At 43.7% G+C, this 12,156-nt stretch overlaps 1 protein-coding gene across 4 annotated transcripts in view; it reads right to left on the reverse strand.

Moving 5' to 3' along the window:
• UBE2E3 (ubiquitin conjugating enzyme E2 E3) overlaps positions 1-8,190 on the reverse strand; it is a 136,473-nt gene extending 128,283 nt beyond the window's left edge. The window contains exons 1-3 of one of the 4 annotated variants that reach the window (XM_089519636.1): positions 8,066-8,190; positions 5,836-6,038; positions 3,133-3,183 (exon numbers count right to left, since the gene is read on the reverse strand). In XM_089519636.1, coding sequence (XP_089375762.1) covers positions 3,133-3,183; positions 5,836-6,029 — 245 coding nt within the window. In that variant the 5' untranslated portion in view covers positions 6,030-6,038; positions 8,066-8,190. Of the gene's footprint in view, positions 1-3,132; positions 3,184-5,835; positions 6,039-6,917; positions 7,329-7,687; positions 8,008-8,065 lie in introns of those variants that run through there. The other 3 variants (XM_089519635.1, XM_089519634.1, XM_089519637.1) reach the window with 3 other exon arrangements.
• Positions 8,191-12,156: the final 3,966 nt, after the last annotated feature.

A 12,156-nucleotide genomic window follows, 5' to 3' on the forward strand; every position in this document is an offset into this window, starting at 1 on the left:
TCTCTTACACAGAAAGCAAGATACATTTTGTCAAACCAGTGTCATGACAGAAGATCCTTAATGACCTCTTGGAAATGGAACGAATTTATTTTGGGTAGAGGAAGTACCCTCTCCCAAGCATGACAAGAGGAAAATTAAGATATTAAAGTATTTCTTGTTCTCTTCTTTTCAAGCCATCACAAGAAACACAAGACTGACTGCTTCTTATTTTAACTGGGAGCCTTTTTATCTTCATGGATTTCTCAGCTATCAAGAATCCTGCAGAGTTCCCAAAACGCAGCCATATTTTAAGTCACATCTGTAAGTCACTACACCTATCAGCTCTATATGTACATATGACATCTTTGATGGAAGAGAGACCTCTCAAAGGTACCAGGTCCAGGATGTGCAGGAGAAGGGATGAGGGATACTGCTTAGGAACTAGGCACCCTAAATTGACCCATTCCACCAGGAAGATTCCAGGATCACTGACACAGAATTTTTTCATGCTACATACAATGTTTCCTCGCCACTGACACAGATTTTTTTCATGCTACATACAATGTTTCCTCGCCACTGAAACAGATTTTTTTCATGCTACATACAATGTTTCCTAGCCACTGACACAGATTTTTTTTCATGCTACATACAATGTTTCCTCGCCACTGAAACAGATTTTTTTCATGCTACATACAATGTTTCCTAGCCACTGACACAGATTTTTTTTCATGCTACATACAATGTTTCCTAGCAAGAAAAGAAACCTTGTCAGGATGGACAGTAGTCACACATGCCTGACCTTGTCTCTTGCTTAGTGCTGGGTAGGACAGATAGCTCCCTCGTCTGCACAATGCCATGCCATGATAGAAAAGGGACTCAGAGAAAGGCAGGGTCGGTCTTGGAAAAGCTGCTGTACTGGATTACAAGTCCCAGAATCCCCCATTTAAGGACCATATGAGGTGGGTAATTCTAGGAGTCAAACGAATTAATTTTTCTAATGCTTTTCTTACTCCTGAGTAATTTGTAAAGCCCGAGCACAAAGAGGGACCAATGGATCCCCCTCCTCTGAGACCTCCGTGCATGACAGAGATCTCAATGGAAAGGACAACCACAAATAATAGCCAGCTCATAAGGTCTACCAGGAAGGTGTATGTCCCTAGGGATGCCTTCATGCTCACTCCACGGTGGCTGATTTTGTTTTATTGAAAGAGCAGATCCATTACTAATTCCTCCATTAGCATTTCCTTTCCTCTCCTTCCTTTTTAATAAAATAAAAATAAAATTCATGTCATTTCTTTACATCTCCCCAACGTTCCCCTGTACACACCAAGTCAGACAGAAAAGAAGGACAGAAAACACTGCATTAAATTAACAAGCATTATACTATAAATGCACTTTCTAAACAACTCAATTAAGGCAATACTATAGGGAGAAAAATATTTTTTCCCCTGGAACAAAATATCATTCATGATCAGAATTGAACATACAAAGCATTTTCCCCTCAGTGGTCAAAACCCTTCACATACATTATTTTATTTATTTATCACATTTTTTAAAACTGCCCAACAACAAAAATAGCCATTACAGTAAAATTACCCAATCTTTCTCTCTTACACACCTCTCTATTTCTTCTGCTACAATACTGCACCACATTTAATTATACTGACTAGGACTGATGGGAGTTGCAGTCAAAGACCATCATGACAGCAACACATCCCCAGCCCTACCTTTTAGACTGTGAGACCATGAACCCAGAACAATCACACAACAGCAGCCAAAAAAACATCCAATGACCTCAATAGATTGCAAAAGAACCACAGCACAAGCCTCATAAGCACTACACTTCAAGATGTGTAGCGATTTGAGCACTGGACGCAGACTCTGAGAGGTCAGGTTTTTAATCCCCACGCAACCATAGAAACCCACTGGGTGATCTTGGACAAGTCCCACTGTCTCAGCTTCAGAGGAAGGCAACAGCAAAGCCCCTCTGAACAAATCTTGAGGTGGCAGCAGGAGCAGCAACACCACCTCATAAGATCAACCTCACTTATTTTATCACTCTCATTGATTCCTCCCCCACAGAGAGCTGAAAAGTGCTAAAAGTCACACTGGGTACAAAACTATTTGGAAAATAGAGGGGTGGGGAGCACAGCAAAACCAAGAACAAACCATTCCATATTTGACAATTCTTTTTCCCCTGCAATCCAATTAAATAACAAACGTAGCCAGTACGATGCAAATCCCCACACATGAGGAATGCTTCCAGTATAACAGCCACTGCAAACCATGATGTCTCACAAGCAGAAAAACACACACACACACCAAACAAAACATATAGCAAATTGATTAAGAGCCAAAGTGATTAGAAGCATCATGTACAGCCCAGAATAACTTCATTTTTACAACCTCAACATTAAACAGTGGACCACTCCATTGCAAATTTTGCTCATCCACAGAGAACACCATGACTGGAAAAAAATTACTTTAAGTCCAGGGGAAAATCCTGGGACAGCATTTGCATAGCTTCCTGTGTTAAAAGAGTAAACCATGCATCTTTACCAACTCATTAAGCCTCTGGTGCAAGAAACTGTGGGGTGGATTTACATCTCTCCCCAAGCTGTGCAATTGTTTTGAGGTTATCTGAATAGAGAACACCCATCTCCTCAGAAGACAAACTCCAAATAGAAAACTTTCAATATTCTTTAAACAAAATGAATATCACAGGAATGAAAGAAAGAGGAAACATGCTTTTTATTTCAGTATTGCACCATTTCTTAGCCTTCAGCGGTCCTAATAAGCCACATCCGTAATAACCATTTAGCTTCCACAAACATAACACAGGGAAACACTTGACAACAAGGGTCACTATTTCCAGCCCAAGTGACACCTAGCCTGTGTAGCTGACAATCACAGCTTCATGGTACATTCATGCCCACATCTCGCTACACTTGTTCCATTCACCTTACAAAATTCCTGTGTTCTCTAAAATCCACTTACAAACATTACAAGGCAAGCACATCTGTTCCGCTAAAGCATCCTCCATCCAGATGAACTTTTCTTTCCTACCCTCCCGTTCCATCCCACCCACCACCCAGACTAGCATCTCCACATTTTGCAAGCTTAGCTCCTCTGTTTTCCCTTCTGCCCCCTTACCTGCAGTTAGGTGGTGGATCCAGGGTGATTTCGGCTAGCTCCTTCTGAATCCTGTTGGCAAAATGAGAAGAGACACAAAGCATTTGAGATAGGCTACGGAATAAATCAGGGAATTACACTGCCCTCTACCACCATGCAGTTAAATGCAAGATTGGTTTTGCCTTCAGTAATGCTAACATGGCTGCTTCCTCTTTGTTCTCAGAGGCATAACCCAAATCCCATAACAGAGAAAGTTTGCAGCCTTTTTTTCTGCGCTGTTTCAGTAAACAGACAGAGCATTTACACCTTGGCCTGGCAGGAATCCCCATGGCCTCCTCAGAAAAGTGAGTCTGAGGGATTTCCAGCCACTCTTTCTGAGAGAGTTTTTCTTTTTAATCTTATATGCAAATGAGACCAGGAAGGGAGGGGAAGCAAGGAGGAAATAGAAGTGCATTTCAGAATGACTTTCTACCAGCATTACCCAAGTTATAGCCAAGGTAGCTAGGTACATGGTAAACAAGGGCACGTTTTCAGCAAGGGTTTGCCTGCTGCCGATAGTGAATTTTTAACACTTCACTTTATCTCCTAAACATGTAAGCAGGTGACTGGACCTAAACCTAGTCACAACATTAGATTTATTTTACTTATTCTTTTTCCTTTTGCTCTTTCATCTCATACAAATTGATTATTTTAAAATTTAAACTGCAGACCTTGTATAATAAAATAAATACTGATGTGTCTAATGATGGTTTTAGCCCAGATGATGTCTCTGGGCCACAGTTCTAAAGCTGTTAGTTTCCAAAGAGAAAATGTTTCAACAGCTTTATCCCAGTTTCATGGAAGTTATTAGCAGAATGAAGCTTTTGTCATTTTCCCCCCAAGAACAAAATATTCTTTGGGGCTGCTTTTGGTGCTCATTTTACACACTCCAGGCAATTTATGTTTTGCCGACAGAAGATCTATGACAATGACAAATGGTCTAGATGTAATTCAGATCCTCTGGATTTGCACCCTATAAGAATGTACGCAGGATATCAAACCCGGCAACACACGAGGCTAAGATTTTACAAGATCAAACAAGATATTAAGAGGGAAACACACTGGAACTATATATCAACAACAAGCGTAGTGTACATATACTTTGAAAGCAGCTAATGGAAAAAAATGTCCTTAAACGCATCAAAGGTTGCACAAACACACACACAATTCATTCCCCATCATTTTTCCTAATGAAAAACAAATCTACTATATACTCTTTTATTTCTAGCCTTTCTTCAATTTACCATTTTCATTTTAGAAGCAGCAGATGGTAAACGCTAACATCACTCAAACTATTTTTTTGCAGAAATTTATCTGCAAATGCAAGCTCTCCACACTCCTAAAGGCAGTCCCAGCATTTCCCTCCAAATATAAAATATAAGCCTCCACTTTAGAGTCAACATGAAAAGTCTAATTGATTCAGACAAAGGTGAATTACACCTGTAAACATTTTTGATGCCATTGGTTAGATGTGCTTCTGGATAATACAATGTTGGTTATTAGTTCGAGTAAGCTTCAGGGAAAGAATTACCCAGTTATCTCCAAAGAGGCATCAATGAAGGAATTTCAGGTTTTCCCAAATGAGATTAAAAACTATTACAGAAAACTAACAGGGACACAAACACTTTGAAAGAAAAACTTCCAGGAAACTATATATGCTTATGTACAGATATGGAGCATACAGGAGTAACACCTGTCAAAGGTTTCCCCAAGTTTCTGACACTTTAGAGATAAAAGGAGTCCACCAGACCAGAAGCCCACTGAGGCAAAAGACACTACATTTAACATCTCTGCTTGCCCTTTAACCACACAGGAAACTCTCCAGAAGTTGGCATGTGCTGAAATTCTTTTGAAAAGAGAAAGAAGTCATGCTTCTTTGAAGCAGTTGGCCCTTCTATAGGCCATCCGACAGAAGTCAAGTGAAAAACAGACAAAGAATGGATCCTTCTACTTCTTATACACGGGGGCACGTCAAAAAGATGGGGGAAAACAGCCAAAAGATGTAGATCAGAATCATTCTTGGAAGTATCACATTGCTCACGTAAAACAGGCATCATATCTACAGAGGAGCCAAAGAGATCCAAGTGAAGTCCAGTGCATGGCAAATCAGTCAGGGGTTAGTTTTTCAATACTCATTTTGAAACAGATGTGCACCAGAATCATAGGTTTGGCCCCTCTTGCGCCTGTAGGGCAAGGAACTCTGCCTGGATCAATTCAACTAACATGTTCAACATGGCAACTTGGTTGCATACAAGCTGGCCCTGATGGGATTCTCTCTCAAGGGCTTTTGTTAGAACCCACATCAGCCAGACAGGCCTTTTTCTATCTGCTATGGGGTCACTATCATCTCAATTATGAATAAGATCCTCCACGTTTGCTGCTGCTTTAGAGTAAGCAGCTCCTTCCACTGGAGATGATGAGCACCCAACCACATAACCACCACCATCAGTGCCAGCCTACAGTCACCCCTTTGAACTCGCAGAGGATCCGTTCTGGATCCCCCCATGAATTTGGAATCTCGCGCATATTCAAGCCCCATAGCCTTAATGGGGTATGTGCATGTGGGGCGCTTGCCATGGGCATGCACCCCATTAAGTTTAATAGCAATCTCCCCTCCACGAATTTCCAAGTCCACACATTTCAAGTCCACAGACTTGGAGGGGTGACTGTATGTATATATATTACCTTTTAGCACTGGTGGATAGCTTAGCAGTAGTTTTGCTGGAGAGTTTGGTATTCTTCTTCTGCTGGGTGGCTGAAGGTTTCCTTTCTTCTTGCTCCTCAGGCTCAGGTGCTGGTGGGTCCCGCTGGTCTGCATCTGAACTACCACTGCTGGTACTTGGACTTTCGTCATCTGACCTTTGTCTGTCACTGGACATCTTGGGAAACTTTATTTTTGGGGGTGGGGGGGAGCAGCAAAAAAAGAACAAGGGAGGAAAAATCAAGTCAGATCACTCCATGAAGGGCCCTTTGACTCCATCTCCTAAGCAGCCTTATTCAGCACCCTTAAAACTGGACAAGAGGAGATCCGAACAATATTTTACAAGAGTGTGGTCAGACCCGAGAATGGCAATATTTACGGATTATTGTATTGTCATTGTTTTTAAGGCCAAGACAAACCAAAACATATATATTTCCTTAACCCCATATCCTACTTATGCACACACACATCCCTCCACTCCAATTCTTCAGACAGGACTTCCATCGCCTACTTTCTTGGGAGGCATGAGGCAGATTCAGCAGAGTATCAAGGAGCATGAATAACTTAGGGCTTGTTGTAAAACGCCAGAGATTGTCCCCGAAATATGCTCAAGCCACTAACACCCTGTAAATATTTACACAAGGGTCAAGGCAGTGACCTCCTTCCTCACCTTTTCCCCTTTGCTCCCCTCACCCCCAACCTATATTGCCAGCAAAACATATACTACAAATGGAGGAAAGAGAGACCCAAACAAGATCCACAACCTCAGCCCCCCCCCCCCTTCCTTTCTTGTTGGTATTTAAAGAGCTGGGGGAGGCTTTGCCATCTCAGACTCAAAGAGGGGTTTTTCATTTCCATTTTCATTCTACCCCTTTCCACCTTCTCTTTCCCGGGCCAGCCTTATTTTGCCAGCACCAAAAAGGCTCCAAACCAGGGAACTGGGGAGAAAGAAAAAAAGGGGGGGAGGGGGACATGGGTGGAATTGGGGAAAGCAAAGGAAGAGAGAGAAAAAGAGAGAGGCAAAGAAGAAGGAGGAAGGAATGAGAAGCATTAATTCCAACAGCACCTTCTGCAAAGCTTGCAACGCCACCGAGTCTTGTTGATCAGTTCCTACAAAACAGACCGACATATTTTTTTTCCTGCCCACTTCTATTTAAAAAAGAAAAAAAGAAAAATTCATCCAGGAAGGATCAGATGCAAAAAGAAAGAAAAAAAAAGGGGGGGGTGGAAAGGAGGGTGGAGAAGGAAAAGAGGGTGCTTAAATATTGCTATTATATAATTTTTCCAAAGAGAGGAGGAGGAGGAAGAAGAAAAAAGAAGAAGAGGAAGAAGAAGAAGGGGGAGGGGGAAGGAAAGGAAAAGAGAGCAAAGGGGAAGAAAGGAAAGGAAAGGAAGGCTCCTCTCCAGAAATTGCAGCAGGGCAGAAATTGCAGCTCTGCCCTCTCTTTTTCCTCCACAGAGGAGTCCTCCTCCACCTCCTCTTCCTCCTCCTCTTCCTCCCCCAGCCACCCCTCCTCCTCCTCCTCCTCCTCCTCTTTGTAGGGGGAGCTGATCTCCCAGCCAGGAGGGGGCTGCTATGGCAGGAAGCTTTTTCCACCCCTATGGTGTGTGTCTATCTATGTGTGTGTCTGTATTATGTGTGCATGCACCAAGTGAGGCGTGAACTCAGCCCAGTGCAGAAAACAAGAACAAAGCTCCCTTCCCTCCCCCTCCCTTCCCTCCCCCCTTCCCTCCCCCTCCCCCTCCCCCTTGCAAAGAGCCACCTACTAACCCCCTTTTCCCTCCCTAGTATTATTAGATTACATTTATTCTCTCTCTTTCTCTCTCTTTCTATACCTTGCCAGCCGTCGTCCTGTCCCGACGTCCTCTCTCTCTCTCTCGGAGGGAGGGGAGGAAATGCCCTTGGAGGGAGGGAGGGAAGGAGGGAGGGAAGGTGGGGGGGCTGATGGAAGGAACTGAGGGAAGGTGGTGCTGGTGTGTTTTTTGGGGGGTATGGCTGGGCAGCGTGGAACATTGAGAGTGGGAGAAGAAGGGGAGGATGAGGATGATGGTGGTGCTGGTGAAGGTGGAGGGGAGAGGGAAGGAGGGAAGGGGAGGTGCAGTGAGGAGAGAGGAACGGAGGGTGGCGCTAGAGAGGCCTCCCCTTTCTCTCTCTATATGTATATATATATGTTGGGGGGGGGCTGTCTCCCTTGCCTTGCCCAGTTGCCTTGCCTTTCCAGGGGGAGGAGGATAATAATAATGTAGTGTGGTGAGAAGAAGAGTGAGTCCTCTCCTGCTGCTGCTGCCAGGATGGAACGAGGGAAGGAGGGATCGAACGTTCCAACGAACGCCCCCGCCCCTTTCTTCTTGTGTCGCTACGTTCGGCTCCAGAACGTTGCAGTCAGCAAAGTTCCAAACGAGGGGAGGGAGGGAGATAGAACGCTCGCTCCCTGCTAGCCTTCCACACACAACGCACACAGAGCCAGAAGGAGACAGAGGAGAGAACGCGCGCCCCCGGCCCCAGCGTTCTGTGTGGGTTGGGGCGCGCGCACGCGCTCTGGCTCCTTTCCCTTCCCTCACTTTATTTTTTTTTTACCTTACTGGCCAAGGACAAAGAGTTGGCGCCTGAGGGAGGCCACCTTCCCTCATCCTTCTTCTCCCTCATTCCTTCCTTTCACCAAGTTGGCACCAGCAGAGGTTCATCCAAAAAGGGAAGGTTTCCTTCCCTCCCCCCCCCCCCAAGGGAAAGGAAGGAAGTCTCTCCCACCTCCCCTTCTTCTTCCTTCTGCTGCCCCTCACCAGTGTCCTGTGGTGTGAATGTGAGGGAATGGAGGTGGTCTTTGGTGGAGCTAGGGCCAGATAGGTCACCACAAGTGGCAACATGGAGGAGGTTGAAGGAAAAAAGGAAGTTACTATGAGGGAATGGGGGGGGGGGGGTGTTGGGTGGCCCTGGGTGGCCAGATATGGCCTCACCTCAGAGGAGGACAGGGCACCTCAAGAATGGAGGATGTGGCACAAGAATATCTGGAAAAGCGTCATATAAGGTGTAAATTCATGCTACGCAGCCCTGCTCAAAATGGAGAACCTTTTGCAATTCCTCTTTTTTCCAAGACCTAGAATTATAGAATCGTAGAGTTAGAAAAGACCGCAAGGGCCATCCAGTCCAACCCCATTCTGCCATGCAGGAATTCTCAGTCAAAGCATCCCCGACAAATGGCCATCCGGCCTCTGTTTAAAGACCTCCAAGGAGGGAGATTCCACCAGACTCCAAGGAAGGAGTATATTCCACTGTCAAACAGCCCTTAATGTCAGGAAGTTCCTCCTAATGTCCTATACAGTCCACAGATTTTTTTATCCACGGCTTGAAAATACTCCAAAAAAGTATAAGTTCCAAATAGCAAACCTTGATTTTGCCATTTTATATAAAGGACACCATTTTGCCCTGCAATTATATTTAATGGGACTTGAGCATCCACAGATTTTGTTATCCACTGAGGATCTAAGTTACCACCAAACTCCAGCGGATAACAAGGGCCCACTGTATTTCCACCTCCTGTCCAGGAGGAATTTCATAATGTATTTCATTTTGAGCAGCACCAAGAAGCATGAATGTACACTCATCCCTCCACATATTACAGCTTTGATTTTTACGGATTTGATTATTCATGGATTTTATTCATACGTTCTAGGAATATCTAGGTCCTCTGGCATAACTCTATGGTCACCTTTAACCAAAAGTCACACTGAAGCATTTACAGATTCCTAGAGAATAATCCACTAGGCATTTGTAGCTCCTTCAGCGCACCTCTATGGTCAATGTCTGGCAGATGTTGACCACAGAGTTACACTGGAGGACCTAGACATTCCTAGAGAGGTGTTCTCTCAGGTAAAAATATAGTGTTTGTGTTATTTGCAGTTTTCCCACATTCATGGGAGGACAAGTGTACATTTATATTAAGGCTTCTGAGGTTATCTTGGGTCATGGCCTACATTTTTTTCTTGAATGTCCTATGTTTGGAGGTGTTGTGTCCTCCTTTGTGTGAGGACAAACCTGGTCACCCTGCTCCCAGGGTCTTGCGGAGCCAGAGGCTGCAGCTGCTCTTGGGGAAGGGGAGGTTGCTGGAGAAATGGACAGATGAATGCAATGGGAAGCAGCCATGTAATCCACCTTCTGGTACTGAGGACACTAATTTGGAGCCAGCATGGTGTCATGGTTTGACTATGACTCTGGAGAGTAGGGTTTGAATCCCCACTAGACACAGAAACCCACTAGGTGACCTTGAGCTAGTCACACTCTCTCAGCTTCAGAGGATAATAATAATAATAATAATAATAATAATAATAAATTTTATTTATATCTCCCGCTTCTCCCTTCAGATCAAAGCAGGATTACAACAGTAAAAACAGCATAAAATACATATAAAATAAATCAATCAAAAATAAAAAGGGGAAGAGATGTTACAGTATTGCTAACAGTCGTAAGAATCGAGTCATCATATTCAGATGTTCAAAATCAGATTAGAGGAGATCCGTTGGATAGGCAATGGCAAACCCCCTCTGAAGAAATCTTGCCATCTAAACCCCATGACAGGTTTGCCTTAGCATCGCCACAAGTCAGAAACAAGGAGGGCTTCTAAATTAGGAGTGAGTCTCAGTATCCCATCCCTGGAGAGAAATGAGGTATTGTGTACCACAATAACACCCAAAATCCAAACACAACAGTGATATCTTAGTGGTGAGAGTGTTTGACTCGAGAGGCGTAGGTTCCAAGTCCCCAGGCATCCCAGTGACCTTGGCTCATTCTGGTTTACCTCAAGTCACAGGACTTTCCTAAAGATGACAGTAAGGGAGCACGTAGGCCAGTATCACTCAAAGTGGAAGTCCATTGTGCCAGAGCCATTGACTACCCATCCATGGAGAATTCCTAAAAGGGGGGGGGGGGAGGAATGGACACATATAAAGCTTCTGGCACAATACACAGGAAGCATTGCCAGTCCCCAACATTCGGTAGATGAAGAATCACTGATGTATGCTGCCTTGACTTCGCTTGAGGAAAGGCTAGTAGAGAAATGGATGTGCGTTGTGTGTCTTCAAGTTGCTTCCAACTTATGGCCACCCTAAGGTTAACCTATCATGTTTTTGTTTGTTTGTTTGTTGGCATAATTATTTCAGAGGAGGTTTGCCACTGCCTTTCCCTGAGGCTGAGAGCGTGTGACTTGCCCAATGTCACCCAAAGGGTTTCATGGCTGAGTAAGGAATTGAACCCTGATCTCCAGAGTCATAATCCAACATTCAAACCACAACACCATACTAGCTCTCTAGAGAAATGTAACTAGCATATAAATAAATAACAGTATAAAAAGCATGCTGTGGCTTCTCCCAAACTGAAGAACTCCTTCTGTTAGAAGTTTGGTTAGATCCCCTTCCTTGTTGTCTTTCCACCCACAGGCAAAACTATTTTCATTTCAGTAGACCTTTGGTTTTTAATTTGTTGCTGCTGACAGAGTTTTCCGTAGGGTGGGTTTATATCTTTATTATGTCTGAATGTATTTTCTGAATGCTATTTAACTTGCAGTTTATAAACAGAAATTATTCTTTAATATATAGTATTTATTTTTAGTATTTGTAGTAATGGTTTTTGAGCTGTATTTTGTTTTAACTTGAACCCTGTATTGAGAGAAAAGTGGGATATAAATTATATAAATGAATATAAAAAATAAAAATACCTCTGTCGGTGTGTTAGACCCCGGGTCAGGGCTGACCACCACTGTCCAATTTGCATTGAAATCAAGCATCTACCTGTAGCTGAAAATGTTGAAAGTAGGAAACATCATGTGATTGGAAAGATTTCTTTGGCTCTGGCTTTTAGTGCTTTGGGAATTCAGGAAAGAATGTCAAAACAAGAGGTCCATTTAGTCAGACTTTGTTTTCTAATCTGGTTTCTTGTTCATCACTTTAGGATCCCCTGGTGGGCAGGAAAAAATGATGAAGAAGTTGCTGTTGTTATGACATACCATCCTAGGGATTTCTTGGTAAGATTTATTCAGAGAAGGTTTGCCATAGCCTTCTCCTGAGGCTGAGAGAGTGTATCCTGCCCACGGTCATCCAGTGGGTTTCTATGGTGCCATTGACACTATGTTATAAACAGGTTTGCAAACCAGTTTAAAAGGGGATCGTTCACACTTGCGCCGGTTTTCCCCTGACCCAAATTTCAGGGGGTGGGGAGCAGCGCAAATCTCTCTTAAACTGGTTCTTTTGGAACCGGGGATTTTACCGCGTCTTTCCAAAAGAAACAGTCTTTTTTTTACCAGCTGAAGATGGGA

This window comes from Sceloporus occidentalis, unplaced genomic scaffold (genome assembly GCF_023333645.1).
Source record: "Sceloporus occidentalis isolate IW3139 unplaced genomic scaffold, rSceOcc1.0.p SCAF_4, whole genome shotgun sequence".
Taxonomy (NCBI): Eukaryota; Metazoa; Chordata; class Lepidosauria; order Squamata; family Phrynosomatidae; genus Sceloporus; species Sceloporus occidentalis.